Raw genomic sequence first — 16,601 nt, 5'->3', positions numbered from 1 at the left:
TTCATGATCTGGAATACCAACATTAATCGATATCACATTTTTTGGCTGATGTCAGGCCGATACCAGTAAGATACGATTCAGCATAAAATCAGCTTAAAAATGCGATATCGGTTAATGTTGGTATCAGATTTTTTCCCGATCATGAAAACCGATATTAAAAAATCATATGTTCATTCCACTACAGGAATCGTATCTTATCAGTATCGGCCTGATATCAGCATAAAAATGCGATATCGGTTAATATTGGTATCAGATTTTTTTTACAGATCATGAAAACCGATATAAAAAAAATGATGTGTTCATTCCACTACAAGAATCGTATCTTATCGGTATCGGCATGATATCAGCATAAAAATGCGATATTGGTTAATGTTGGTATCAGATTTTTTTCCAGATCATGAAAACCGATATTAAAATATGATGTGTTCACTACAAGAATCGTATCTTATCGGTATCGCCCTGAACTGCATACCTTCACTGAAGATGTGACTCCACCCAAAGACACGATGTGGCAGTGAGACACCACACGGTCACCACCTTCCTGTTTTGCCATGAGTTATTTCTTGAACTCAATAATGTTTCTCATGTCAATAAAAATAAACACTATTGAGTGAAATTGAACTGAAGAAACAACTTGTGACATAACAGAAAAAATGGCGTCCATTGCGTCTTTGGGAACACCCACTTGAAGAAAGATAAAGTAACGTCAAAACGGGATGTATACGTTGACTAACCTGAACCAGTTGGTGAGGGTCATCATGACGTAAAGCGAGGCCAGGAAGAAGACAAAATGGAAGAAGAAGTAGCTGTAGGCTACTCTCTGGGTCTCGTTGTGGATCACCTTCTGGCAGCCTTTGTTGTCGTCATCCACCGCAAACTCTTCCTCCGCTGAGAAACGGGTGATAGGAGGCCGACGGGACATGATGAGATGAGTCGCAAAGCAGAAATCATTTGTCAATCAAACTCAATCCCCGCCCCCCCCCCAAAAATATCACATTGGATTTCATGACTTGATTAAATAACTCTGGTTCACACATGGAGTTATTTCATCAAGTTCCAGATTAAAAAATATACAAATTTTGACCCTTACATAATTTACTAGTTTAAAGAAATGCACAAAAGCAATCGCTATTTATATTATTACAAAATGTATATATTTATATATTACCAAATATTTATATTACTGACTTGATGAATAATGTGCTTTCTGCGAGTAAAATATTTCAATTATTATGAGTATATACTATTTATATTTTGAATAGTTACTTCTTAAAATGTTTATTATAAATATTTAATAATGCAATGAACTACGAAATAAATTATTATTGAATATAATAATGAATTGAATGAATTATTTTATTTAGTTACAGATATTTTACTATTTAATATGTTATTTGTTTGTTTAAATATTTTTAACATGTTAATGGTTTTGTTACATTAAATTATTAAGTCAATAATATATGTATTTTTATATTAAATATACATTATATTTAGATTTTACGTACTGGATATTATATTATTATATTATTATATTATTATATTATTATATTATTATATTATTATATTATTATATTATTATATTATTATATTATTATATTATTATATTATTATATTATTATGTATGTCATGCTAGGAGAAAAATATGACATAATTTTTAATAATAAAAAAATATTATGCAATTAATTTGTAAATAAATCATTATTAATTAATAATATTTTTTGTTTATACGTATTTATATATTAAATATAATATTTAGATTTTATGTACTGGTTATTATATTATTATATTATTATATTATTATTATACATGTCATGCTAGGAGAAAAATATTAAATAATTTTTAATAATAATAAAAATATGCAATTAATTTGTAAATAAATCATTATTAATTTAATAATAATAATTTTATTTGGTATGAATGTGAGTGTGAATGGTTGTTTGTCTATATATGTGCCCTGTGATTGGCTGGCCACCAGTCCAGGGTGTACCCCGCCTCTCGCCTGTCCCGAAGACAGCTGGGATAGGCTCCAGCACCCCCCCCCCCCCCCAACCCTCATGAGGAAAAGCGTTAGAAAATGAATGAATGAAGAATTACGTAGAAGAAGAGGAATAAATATAGGAACAAAAAAAAATAATAACAGTGCAAACCTTCATCCTCCTCAGGGCAGCAGAAACAGCAAGTGGCTTTCTGGAACTCATAGCGGTAAACTTTGATCATCCAAAATGGACCGAACACCTCTGCAAGGTAGGAGGCTTCATTGCTGAGGAAACACAAAGCGAATGCGCCTTGTTTTTTTTCTCATGCAAAATGCCATAATATATCATATATCATATATCATATAATATATACAATAACTGTAATGCTGTATAATATCATAGTAATGCTTTTAAGTGTTTCCTCACCATGCAAAAAGAACACAGCAGTACATGATTGCAGCTCCAATAATGGCCACGGCATTGCCCTCGTTTTGGATGCCATCTTGTCCCACGTTGGGGTAGCAGACAGTCATGTTCATGCCCTGGTACACGACTAGCAAAAGACACAAACATTGTCATCAATTTTCATGAACATCAAACATCACATTTTTGTTTTTTTGTCATGTGTCACGGCACAAACAATACAGGAATCCCTTAAAAAATATCAAAGACAGCACCTTTGGTCGCAGCCATTTTTGACCGATTTTTCAAGGTACACAGATTATTGTATTCTATGGCTATATAAACATGGAACCTACCAAAAGAAAGATTAGACTCCTTTTCATCAGAAAAAAATATTTTTTTTGTTCTTTAGTAACCAGCGGTAGAACATAGGTATGTTTCAGGAAAATATCAGCTCCCAACTAGAAACTTTTTAAGCTTTTTGCTTTGGTGACAGCTCAAATATCTACACAATTATACCAACATAAACAACAGAAAATAACAATTAATTTCCAATTATAATACCGCAAACGATTTAGTGGAAGTGGGCTGCACGGTGGTTCAGTGGTTTGCAGGCAGGCCTCACAGCTAGGAGACCCGAGTTCAATTCCAGCCTCGGCTATCTCTGTGTGGATTAAATAATAAAATAAAATAGAATAAAATAGAATAAAATTGAATAGAAGTGAATAGAAGTGAATAGAATTAAATAGAATTAAATAGAATTAAATAGAATAGAATTGAATAGAATTGAATAGAATTGAATAGAATTGAATTACATTGAATTGAATTAAATTAAATTAAATTAAATTAAATTAAATTAAATTAAATTAAATTAAATTAAATTAAATTAAATTAAATTCGGCATGGCAGTCGAGTGGTTAGCATGCAGACCTCACAGCTAGGAGACCAGGGTTCAATTCCACCCTCGGCCATCTCTGTGTGGAGTTTGCATGTTCTCCCCGTGCATGCGTGGGTTTTCTCCGGGTACTCCGGTTTCCTCCCACATTCCAAAAAACATGCTAGGTTAATCAGCGACTCCAAATTGTCCATAGGTATGAATGTGAGTGTGAATGGTTGTTTGTCCCCCCCCCCCCCCCCACACACACACAGTACATTTTCTTCTTAAAGGTGAATCAGTGGGACTTATTAGGAGTTTGTGAATGAGGTCCATTCATCTTAGAAACAGGAGACGAAGGTTCCACATGTGTGCATGCATGTCAGGTATTCATTCACGTGCCATCATCATAAACACATCGTGGTGACCTTATTCTCAAAAACATGCCCATATATGGTGATTGTGGTAAAGAAAAAAGGAAATGAATTTTCCGACTATAATGTCTTCTTTAGCCATGGGAACATTGGTGTTTTCATGTGTGTTATGGTGAGGTCACAGAGCAGAATAAGCCCTGTGGGGACAGGCAGGTGAACAATGACCTGTGACAGTAACACTTTGATTGACGTACACACACACACACACACACACACAGAAGCATGTGAAGGTACACACACATCATTATTTGTCTGTGTGTTGGTTCACATTTTGTGTTGAAAATGTTGGCTTATGAGCTCCTGCTTTGCACATTTTTCCAACAAGTTCATACAGGACTCTCTCTCTCTTTCACACACACACACACACACACACACACACACACCTTGTAGACACCACAAGTATAGTAATCGAACGTAGAAATGACGACGACGCTCCGACCGATGCCGATATAAGCGGTTGTACAGGTAACTGAAATCTACACCAATACAAGCCTTTTTTTTCGTAATTTTTGTGTTTCCATGTACTATTTTTATACGCATCTAACAAACCTGCTATGGCAATTTTGTTCTATGGGCAAATTTCTTCCGATGGATAACAATTACAAAAAAAAAAAAGCTTATTTCGCACTGAAAAGGAAGTCATTGTGTACACTTTTTAATGTTGTGTATCTAGACCAGGGGTGTCTAAAGTCTTTTTATGGAAAAAAAACACTTTGTTTTTTTTTTACTGGCCCACGTTATATTAGAAAAATATAATTTCATAAATAATTTACAATTTATAAAAATTATTATTATTATTATTAAATTACACAATTTATAAAAATAAACTCCACACAGAGATGCCCAAGCGGAGAATCCAACCTAGGTCTATCATGCTAACATTAGCTATTAACTATTTTCATGGGTAGGCGCATATATAAACACTTAGCGCCGTCATGCTTGGTGTTAGCATGCTAACGTTAGCGTGTTATCATTGCTAGTATAGTAGTATTTTTTATCAATTTTCATAGGTAGACATTTTTATAAAGACTTCATGATTTATCATTATCATGCTAGGTGTTAGCATCCTAACACCATTTTTTTATCAATTTTCATAGACATTTATATAAAGACTTTTATTGCAAATGTTGACCAGAAATTGGAGAAGAACGTCAACATCAAGCTAGCAGGAGACAAATTGACATTTTTATGTATTTGACATTTATATAAAGACATAGCGTTAACATGCTAGGTGTTAGCATGGTAACGCTAATATGTAAACATTGCTAGCATGTTAACATTAGCATAGTAACATTTTTAGCCATTTTCATAGGTGGACACTTCTATTAAGACTTAGCACTATCATGCTCGGTGTTACCATTGCGAACACCATTTGTATCAATTTTCATTGACCTTTATATAAAGACTTAGCGTTACCATGCTAGGTGTTAGCAGGGTAACATTTAACATGTCAACATTGCCAGCATGTTAACATTAGCATAGTAGCATTTTTAGCCATTTTCATAGGTAGACACTTACGTATATAAAGACTTGGCACTATCATGCTAAGTGTTAGCATGGTAAAATTAACATGTTAACATTGCTAGCATGTTAACATTAGCATCGTAGCATTTTTACACTTATATAAAGACTTAGCACTATCATGCTAGTTGTTAGCATGCTAACACCATTTTTATCAATTGTCATTGACATTTAGCATATAAAGACTTAGCATTACCATATTAGGTGTTAGCATTGCTAGCATGTTAACATTAGCGTAGTAGCATTTTTAGCCATTTTCATAGGTACACACATTAGCACAATCATGTTTGGTGTTAGCTTGCTAACATTAGCAGGTTAGCTTCGCTAGCATGCTAACATTAGCATGGTAGCATTTTTAGCCTTTTTCATAGCTAAACAGATATCTAAACAGGGCTACTATGCTGTGTGTTAGCATGCTAAAATGAGCCCTGCTAACATGCTAACATGAGCAACCTAAATATGTAGATAAAATGAATGTAGGACTGTTATTTATGGTGTAAACCACTATATGGGGGGGAACTCGGGGGAGGTTACTTGGCAGAGGTCTGCGCCCCCCCCCCCCCCAAAGCATGATGTTTGGACACTGACAGTGAAGTTAAGGAGTAAAACTAAGACTAATGACAGCTTTTATACAACATGTAATGACTTTTACGCCTCTGTTATTATGTTGTCAATGGATTCAAGTGGAATGCCAAACAAACAGCCATCAGTCTAGCCGGCCCAGCATGCGTGTCAGAGCACATCTCATCCCGCATTATCTGTGTGTGTCAAGCGTGTGTGTGTGTGTGTGTGTGTGTGTGTGTACCTACGAGCATGCCATATTTTGACAAAGGGGCCTCCGACAAGACGTCTCAGTCGCATTACACTGACCAAGAGCCGCCAGGCGAGCCACTGCTTGAAAATACAATCTGTGTGTGTGTGTGCAGATACTGTAGAGCAGGGGTCTCAAACACCCGGCCCGCGGGCCAAATGTGGCCCGCAGGACACTAGTTTGAGGCCCCCGCCTTGATATGAAAGTTTAATGTAAGTTTGATATGGATGCTGTATGGTATCATGTACCCAGAAAAAATTATTACGTTTGATTCATGTTCATGTTAAAGGTTAAATAACTGTTAATAGTTATCCTCCCTATCCGTGTGGAAGTGGTAAGTTTTTGGCTACAAATAAAGACAGAATATTAGGGGAATAAAGTCACAATATTAGAAAAAAAATATGAGGATCATTGAAGAAGAAAGTTGAAATATTTGGGGAAAAAAAATTATGTGAAAAATATTAGAGAATCAAAGTCCCAATATTCCAAAAAGATGAAGATTATGAAGATTATTGAAGAAGAAAGTTGAAATATTTGGAAGAAAAAAAATGTATGTGAAAAATATTAAAGAATCAAAGTCACAATATTACAAAAAGATTATGAAGATTATTGAAGAACAAAGTTGAAATATTTGGAAAATATATTTTTATGTGAAAAATATTATAGAATCAAAGTCACAATATTACAAAAAGATGAAGATTATTGAAGAAGAAAGTTGAAATATTTGGAAGAAAAATAATGTATGTGAAAAATATTATAGAATCAAAGTCACAATATTACAAAAAGATTATGAAGATTATTGAAGAAGAAAGTTGAAATATTTGGAAAAAATATTTTTATGTGAAAAATATTAGAGAATCAAAGTCACAATATTACCAAAAGATGAAGATTATGAAGATTATTGAAGAAAGTTGAAATATTTGGGGAAAAAAATATGTGAAAAATATTATAAAACCAGACTCATAATATTACAAAAAGATTATGAAGATTATTGAAGAAGAAAGTTGAAATATTTGGGGAAAAAACTATGTGAAAAATATTATAGAATCAAAGTCACAATATTACAAAAAGATGAATATTATGAATATTATTGAAGAAGAAAGTTGAAATATTTTGATATGTTTTTTCTAATGTGAAAAATATTACGGGAATAAAGTCTTTGGGTGACTATTTTTATTATTTTTTTGTAGTTTTTGCTTTTGTTTGGTTATTTTGCCAGTCCAGAGTGTATGTATTGATCATTTGTTCACAATTAATTTTGTTGATAAATAATCTAAATAATAATAAAAAATTATTCTGCTTGTGTTTTATTCTGATTATAATCACGAGCAAACAAATTCAAGGCAAAAATCACAAAATCATTCAATGACCTTCAATACCGGTCCTTATGTACACACAATTTGCAGTATTATCCACCCCTACTATATGTGACCAGTGTGCCCACTAGGGGGCCCCCCAACACTGACATCATCCAGTGGCAGTTCATGACATTTATTATATTTGACCAACAAGGAATAATAAAAGGGGACCGGAAAGGGGGGGGGGGCGAAGAGTTGAGCTCACCTTTCTCGGGGGGGCGACTGGACAGTGCGGAAAAAGTCAGGTACATAACATAACAGCTGATAATGGAGGCCTGGAGGAGCCCCGATCGAGGCTGCTCTGCAAAGACAAACAAGAGTCCACTCAGGATTCGTACATTTGAAATAGCAATCGTTGAGTATGGAAACCCATCCACTTCTTGCCCGCGCAAGTTTGAGTCTTGAACCAGTCATGATGTGCTATATATATATCACTATATTGACACTTACTATGGTACACATTATGGCATTGGATGCTCATATCACCGAGTACTTTGGTACGGGACAAAAAATAATTTTAAAAAAAAATGTTAAAAACTAGAAAAAAATTAATAAAAATTAATAAAATAAATTAATAAATAAAATAAATTAGCTAAATACAAGGATGAAGAGTCTTGAACCAGTCATGATGTGCTATATATATCACTATATTGACACTTACTATGGTACACATTATGGCATTGGATTAGGTAGACACTTACGTATATAAAGACTTGGCGCTATCATGCTAAGTGCTAGCATGTTAACATTAGCATTGTAGCATTTTTACATGCGTTGCGTTGTTAGCATGCTAACACCATTTTTTATCAATTGTCATTGACATTTAGTATATAAAGACTTAGCATTACCATAGTAGGTGTTAGCATTGCTAGCGTGTTAACATTAGCATAGTAGCATTTTTAGCCATTTCCATAGACACTTTTGTATATAAAGACTTGGCGCTATCATGCTAAGTGCTAGCATGTTAATATTAGCATTGTAGCATTTTTACACTTATATAAAGACTTAGCACTATCATGCTAGTTGTTAGCATGCTAACACCATTTTTTATCAATTGTCATTGACATTTAGTATATAAAGACTTAGCATTACCATAGTAGGTGTTAGCATTGCTAGCGTGTTAACATTAGCATAGTAGCATTTGTAGCCATTTTCATAGGTAGACACTTATGTATATAAAGACATGGCGCTATCATGCTACGTGCTAGCATGTTAACATTAGCATTGTAGCATTTTTACACTTATATAAAGACTTAGCACTATCATACTAGTTGTTAGCATGCTAACACAATTTTTATCAATTGTCATTGAAATTTAGTATATAAAGACTTAGCATTACCATAGTAGGTGTTAGCATTGCTAGCATGTTAACATTAGCATAGTAGCATTTTTAGCCATTTTCATAGGTTGACACTTACGTATATAAAGACTTGGCGCTATCATGCTAAGTGCTAGCATGTTAACATTAGCATTGTAGCATTTTTACACTTATATAAAGACTTAGCACTATCATGCTCGTTGTTAGCATGCTAACACCATTTTTATCAATTGTCATTGACATTTAGTATATAAAGACTTAGCATTACCATAGTAGGTGTTAGCATTGCTAGCGTGTTAACATTAGCATAGTAGCATTTTTAGCCTATTTTCATAGGTAGACACATTAGCACGATGATGCTTGGTGTTAGCTTGCTAACATTAGCAGGTTAGCTTTGCTAGCAAATGTTGACCAGAAATTGCAGAAGAAGAACGTCAACATCAAGCTAGCAGGAGACAAATTGCCATTTTTATTAACGTGTGAATTTACTCGTGAATTGGGCCTGACTTTGGAACACACCTCGGATTGTTTTCAATTCCGAAAAGTCCAACATGTCGAGGCAAAGCATGCCGGCTGTGTTTTTACAAGCAGAACCGCACAGTACTCGCTTACATCTAATTATTATTATCTACGGCAGACGCACTAGTGTCAGCCAAAATGTTATTTCACAGCGCAAAAAAAAAAAACACGACGACGGACACGTTTTGGAGTGTTTCGGGTAACTCACTCTGCTTGACGCAGGGCGTGACGGCAATGAAGGACATGAGGCTGCAGAGTCCCAGGTTGATCCACAGCAGGACTTTGTTGAAATGGCAGGCGATGGGGTGCGTGTAGTACTTGTACATGAAGGTGAAGGCCATGGTGGCGATGGTGTAGAAGAAAAGGGTGGCACACATCACGGCCAAGTACCAACGTTTGTTTTCCGCTGCTCCCGTTAGCCTGAAAAAAGCAGAAGCACGGATCGCTGATTGTTTACATACATGGTACATTTTTAAAAATATATATGTTTTTGGTGATTAAAGGGCCACATAGTGAATAATGAAGTTAATCATCATGTTTATATTATTAACTATTAGCTAAAAATGTCATCCAATACTTCTCTACAAGAGAGGAGAAATATGATCTCACGGAAGAAGTACATTTGAAACACTTTTATGCTAGGACTACGTTATGCTAGCCATAGCATTTCAGTATGTGGAATCAAACTATGGAATGGATTGAGTAAGGAACTCAAACAATGCACACTAAATCACGATATACATTGCTATTTTGACGGTTACTATGGTACTCATTATAGTATCGTATGGTCATATCACCTCGTACTTCGGTATGGGACAAAAAATAAAATTAAAAAAATATATATATATTTAAAAAAAACTTCAACTATATTAGGAAAGCAGGAAGTGAACAAATGTTACAGTTACTGAGTAGGATTTAATGTTTTATGTCATTTTATGGTCATATCACCTCATACTTCGGTACGTGACAAAAAATAAATAAAATGAAAAAAACAAAAAATGTAACTATATTAGGAAAGCAGGAGGTGAACAAATGTAAATGTATGGTCATACATCATATATCACCTCATACTTCGGTATGTGACAAAAAAATCAAAAAATAAAAAAAAATCTAAAATTTTTTTTTAACTATATTAGGAAAGCAGGAAGTGAACAAATGTAACAGTTACTGATTGTAAAAGTACCAGATGGAGGGGTAGGATTTAATGTTTTATGTCATTGTATGGTCATATCACCTCATACTTCGGTACGTGACAAAAAAATAAATAAAATAAAAAAACAAAAAATGTAACTATATTAGGAAAGCAGGAGGTGAACAAATGTAAATGTATGGTCATACATCATATATCACCTCATACTTCGGTACGTGACAAAAAAAATCAAAAAATAAATAAATAAAATTGAAAAAAAACAAAAAAATTAACTATATTAGGAAAGCAGGAGGTGAACAAATGTAGCAGTTAGCATGCTAACACCATTTTTATCAATTGTCATTGACATTTACTATATAAAGATTTAGCATTACCATAGTAGGTGTTAGCATTGCTAGCATGTTAACATTAGCATAGTAGCATTTTTAGCCATTTTCATAGGTAGACACATTAGCACGATGATGCTTGGTGTTAGCTTGATAACATTAGCAGGTTAGCTTTGGGAACTGATTATGGGATGCATTCAATTGTAATCTGATGTTGCATGTTCAAATCAATCACGGTTTTATTGCAAATGTTGACCAGAAATTGGAGAAGAACGTCAACATCAAGCTAGCAGGAGACAAATTGACTTTTTATTTATTTGACATTTATATAAAGACATAGCGTTACCATGCTAGGTGTTAGCATGGTAACATTAACATTGCCAGCATGTTAACATTAGCATAGTAGCATTTGTAGCCATTTTCATAGGTTGACACCTACGTATATAAAGACTTGGCGCTATCATGCTAAGTGCTAGCACGTTAACATTAGCATTGTAGCATTTTTACACTTATATAAAGACTTAGCACTATCATGCTAGTTGTTAGCATGCTAACACCATTTTTATCAATTGTCATTGACATTTACTATATAAAGATTTAGCATTACCATAGTAGGTGTTAGCATTGCTAGCATGTTAACATTAGCATAGTAGCATTTTTAGCTATTTTCATAGGTAGACACTTACGTATATAAAGACTTGGCGCTATCATGCTAAGTGCTAGCATGTTAACATTAGCATTGTAGCATTTTTACACTTATATAAAGACTTAGCACTATCATGCTAGTTGTTAGCATGCTAACACCATTTTTATCAATTGTCATTGACATTTACTATATAAAGATTTAGCATTACCATAGTAGGTGTTAGCATTGCTAGCATGTTAACATTAGCATAGTAGCATTTTTAGCCATTTTCATAGGTAGACACATTAGCACGATGATGCTTGGTGTTAGCTTGCTAACATTAGCAGGTTAGCTTTGGGAACTGATTATGGGATGCATTCAATTGTAATCTGATGTTGCATGTTCAAATCAATCACGGTTTTATTGCAAATGTTGACCAGAAATTGGAGAAGAACGTCAACATCAAGCTATCAAATTATACCTTTACCATTAACATACCGCATATGAGTGTCCCTCAGTGGAAAAAGTTTGGACACCCCTGATCTGGGTGTGTCTGAACGACAATAATTCTGCAAAGATGAGTGGGCCAAAAGTGGGCTAAAGCTATACAGGGCCATGTCGGGTTTGTATTGTTTTTCAAAACCGACGCTCACCAGTTCTTGTTCCAGGTGTGTGCAAAAGCCGTGATGAGGATGAGTTGGATGAGGATGAAGGCAAATCCTCCCACCACACCAACATAATGCCAAGCTGAAAAGACCAGAATATGAATCAGGATTTTTTTTTTCTTAATGAGCCGAGTCCAACTATGCAGATTGTGATTGGTAAAGTTCTTACCGTGCAGGAATGACTCTGTGGGGATGAAGAAGGCAGCGGCACACATCCCGAGCAGCGTGATCAGTTTTAGGAACCAGAAACTGAGTGATAAGACGGGGACAAAAAAAAATGAAAACGGTTTAATTTGATTAGAACATACATCAGATTACAATTGAGTGCATCCCATAATCACTTCTGGTACTTTTACAATCAGTAACTGTTACATTTGTTCACTTCCTGCTTTCCTAATATGATTTATAATTTTTATTTTCATTTTTATATTAATTTTTATTCTTTTTTTTCAGTTATTTTTAGCCTTATGCATTATTTTAGCTGTGATTGGCCCTGTGATTAGCCCTGTGATTGGCTGGCGACCAGTCCAGGGTGCACCCCGCCTCTTGCCCAAAGACAGCTGGGATAGGCTCCAGCACCCCCCGTGACCCTCACGAGGAAAAGCGGTAGAAAATGAATGAATGAATTTTTATTTTTATTTTTATTTTTATTTTTATTTTTATTTTTATTTTTATTTTTATTTTTATTTTTATTTTTATTTTTATTTTTATTTTTATTTTTATTTTTATTTTTATTTTTATTTTTATTTTTATTTTTATTTTTATTTTTATTTTTATTTTTATTTTTCCATAGGTATGAATGTGAGTGTGAATGGTTGTTTGTCTATATGTGCCCTGTGATTGGCTTGCGACCAGTCCAGGGTGCACCCCGCCTCTTGCCCAAAGACAGCTGGGATAGGCTCCAGCACCCCCCGCGACCCTCACGAGGAAAAGCGGTAGAAAATGAATGAATGAATTTTTATTTTTATTTTTATTTTTATTTTTATTTTTATTTTTATTTTTATTTTTATTTTTATTTTTATTTTTATTTTTATTTTTATTTTTATTTTTATTTTTATTTATTTTTATAATATAATATAAATAATTATTTTATTATTTTAAATATTTTTATTTTACCACTTCCACACTACACAGGGTTTGGATTTTTTGCCACTTTATTATGTTGGACATGCCATGGCTGACTTTATGCAGTGTTAAGGTAAAGTAAAATAAGGTAATGGATATTTTGTGTTATTATTGACTAACCGGAACAATAATAGACCGTAGTCTACCACAAAACAGCAATCAATTTATTATGAATAAATTATTTCTGAATATAATAATAATTTATTAATAATTAATAATAATTGAGGGACCGGGCCGTAGTTTGCCCACCCCTGGTCTAATCTCTAATATTGTCTTTGGAAAAATGGCTGGGATTGAATGGCTAACGTCAACGAATCGTTGACTATATCTAATTAAAGATGGCGCAGCCTGACCCTCGTTATTCCCGGTCATCAAGGTCCCGTCAGGGCTCTGGGTCACTTCCACTTAAAGCTCCCGAAATCTATCACGGCCCAGTTAGGACTACTCCTCAGAACGGATTTAAGCCAGAGACGGCCTGCAATCCTGCATGTCAAAACCTAATCCCAAGCGCGTCACGGCTCTAATCCACCGCGCAGGACGACAAAGTCCTTAAAATAGAACCCACGGCAGGTCAGGTGAGGAGTTAGGAGCAACACTTTTCCTCTTCTAGGCTGTGGCGTGGAATTTAAAGGTGTGGGACTTTGCACGGTTAATCAAGTCTCGGGGCGGGATTTTCATATCGAGGATCTGCCTTCTTGTTAGACTTATTTATTTTAGAAATCACTTTATAACGATAATTCCATATAACACATCCTATCAGTATATACCAGGGGTGGGCAAACTACGGCCCGGGGGCCACATTCGGCCCGCCAAGTGTTTGAATACGGCCCGTCCGTTCTTAAACTCAACATACAACCTGGCATCCTGGCATCAATAATAATAATAATAATAATAATAATAATAATAATAATAATAATAATAATAATAATAATAATAATAATAATAATAATAATAATAATAATAATAATAATAATAATAATAATAATAATACATTTTAAAATATTTAAATATAAAATATTTAAATATAAAATATTTAAATAAAAATATTTAAATAAAAATATTTAAATATAAAATATTTAAATATAAAATATTTAAATATAAAATATTTAAATATAAAATATTTAAATATAAATATAAAATAATAAATAATAATAGCAGATTGCATGACACTTTTACAGATACAATAATACCAGGTGGACTGTTACGTGTAAAATATATAGTCTGCCCCCCCCCCCCCCCCCCCCCCGTTTTGTTAAATCAATGCGAGTCAAAAAGTTTGCCCACCCCTGGTATATACTCTACTAGTGTGAATTATTCCGAAATAAATGCCTTCTTAATAATACAAAAACATAATATACAAATAATAAATAAAAATGGAACACAAATGGTGTGGGCAATTTGGGAGTCGGGTTGTCACTGATAGGAGTCGTTCAAAAGAGACAACTCGTTCACGCACGTCACATTGACGTCAAGTCTAGGTCAAATAGTCCATCAGGTCGGTGCACAAAGAAGTAGGTCAGATTGTTGATTAGGTGAATGCTTTATTATTCATATTATTATTATTATATGTTAGTTTTTAAAACATTAATAATGATACTTTTCCAAGAAATTGTTAATAAATATTTTTAAACATATATTGCAAATAAAAAGCTGATAATTAAATGGTTATTTAAATTTAAATTAAGGAGATTGTAATGGAATCACAGTTTAATGGATTGTTAATAGAATTATAATAGCAACAATAATTTTATAATAAATAAAAAAAAACTAAAAAAAACATACATGCATTTTAAAAAAGTTATATATTGTGACATAAATTATTTTTTTTAATTAAGAAGATTGTAATGGAATTTTCAGTTTAATAGATTAATAGAATTATAATAGCAACAATAATTTAAAAATAAAAAAACCCTAAAAAAAACATGTATGCATTTTAAAAAAGTTCTATATTGTGACATAAATTATTTTTTTTAATTAAGAAGATTGTAATGGAATTACAGTTTAACAGATTGTTAATAGAATTATAATAGCAACAATAATTTTAAAATAAAATAAAAAATCTTTAAAAAACCATACATGCATTTTAAAAAAAGTTATATATTGTGACATAAATGATTTTTTAAATTAAGAAGATTGTAATGGAATTACAGTTTAATGGATCGTTAATAGAATTATAATAGCAATAATAATTTTATAATGAAAAAATTTTTAGAAAACATACATGCATTTAAAAAAGTCATATACTGTGACATAAATGGTGGTTTAAATTAAGAAAATTGTAATTGAATTACAGTTGAATGGATTCAGTTATAATTGTTAATAGAATTATAATAGCAATAATAATTTATAATAAATTAAAAAATCTAAAAAAACATACATGCATTTAAAAAAAGTTGTACATTGTGACATAAGTGGTTGTTTAAATTAAGAAGATTGTAATTGAATTACAGTTTAATGTATCTACTTATAATTGTTAATAGAATTATAATAACAATAATTTATAATAAATAAAAATATTTAAAAAAACACGTGCATTTAAAAAAAGTTATATATTGTGACATAAATGGTTGTTTAAATTTAAAATAATTAAAAAAAAATGTCCAAGGAGACTGTAAAATGTCTGGATTCAGATGGCTTTAAATTGCATAAATTTAAAGTTTTGAATTAAAAAAATTATTTTCTAGTTGGACATATCTACCGGGGGTTAAAAAATATATATACAAATAAATGCTGCATTTTTATTTGATTGAAGAAAAATATTTGTGAATTATATACAGGCATCTACAAATACAAAATACAATTTAAACTGGAGAAAATAATAATAATAATAATTCAGCAGTACTGACCCATTGTGTATGAGCGCTCTGAAGTCCTGACTGGACTTGACGTCTATGAGGAAGATGGCCATCATCAGGTAGAAGCAGGAAGTACCAAAGCAGACTCTGTAGACCGCCGAGTAGCCCACAAGCATCTCGCAGTGACCTCCGCCATGTGCCTGATCACACATCACGTTGAAGAAAGGCACCTGACACAAACACAATGTTTACATCGGACTCTACAGTGGAACCCGCTCGTGTTTCAGATCAACATTTGCAATAAAAGTGGTTAGTTCAAAATGGGATTCGCCTATTCCGCATAGAAAGATCTCTATTAAAACGCCTACTTGTATATACTGTAGACCGGGGGTCTCAAACACGCGGCCCGCGGGCCAAATGTGGTCCGCAGGACACTAGTTTGAGGCCCCCGCCTTGATATGAAAGCTTAATGTTAAATGCCCACGCAAATAAAAAATTATTACGTTTGATTCATGTTCATGTTAAAGGTTAAATAACTGTAAATAGTTATCCTCCCTATCCGTGTGGAAGTGGTACGTTTTTGGCTATTTAATTTTAAACGAAATAACTTGAAGGCTACCGTTTAAGTGGCTAGCTCTCCAGTTTGCGAGTTAGCATGTGCATTTATTTATTACTGATTGATTGATTTTCTTTATTCTTGAT

The 16,601-nt window shown here is 33.2% G+C and overlaps 1 protein-coding gene across 2 annotated transcripts in view; it reads right to left on the bottom strand.

Moving 5' to 3' along the window:
- The window catches only part of serinc4 (serine incorporator 4), a 30,873-nt gene that overhangs the window by 3,761 nt on the left and 10,511 nt on the right, over positions 1 to 16,601 (bottom strand). For both annotated transcript variants that reach the window (XM_058078532.1, XM_058078531.1), the window contains exons 3-10: positions 15,951 to 16,129; positions 12,149 to 12,228; positions 11,968 to 12,061; positions 9,422 to 9,633; positions 7,582 to 7,677; positions 2,403 to 2,529; positions 2,148 to 2,260; positions 735 to 888 (exon numbers count right to left, since the gene is read on the bottom strand). In XM_058078532.1, coding sequence (XP_057934515.1) covers positions 735 to 888; positions 2,148 to 2,260; positions 2,403 to 2,529; positions 7,582 to 7,677; positions 9,422 to 9,633; positions 11,968 to 12,061; positions 12,149 to 12,228; positions 15,951 to 16,129 — 1,055 coding nt within the window. The remainder of the gene's footprint in view (positions 1 to 734; positions 889 to 2,147; positions 2,261 to 2,402; positions 2,530 to 7,581; positions 7,678 to 9,421; positions 9,634 to 11,967; positions 12,062 to 12,148; positions 12,229 to 15,950; positions 16,130 to 16,601) is intronic.

Source organism: Doryrhamphus excisus, chromosome 7 (genome assembly GCF_030265055.1).
Source record: "Doryrhamphus excisus isolate RoL2022-K1 chromosome 7, RoL_Dexc_1.0, whole genome shotgun sequence".
In the NCBI taxonomy this organism is placed as follows: domain Eukaryota; kingdom Metazoa; phylum Chordata; class Actinopteri; order Syngnathiformes; family Syngnathidae; genus Doryrhamphus; species Doryrhamphus excisus.
The sequence above is the reverse complement of the archived record's forward strand: the minus strand, read 5'-3'. Positions and strand labels throughout refer to the sequence as shown.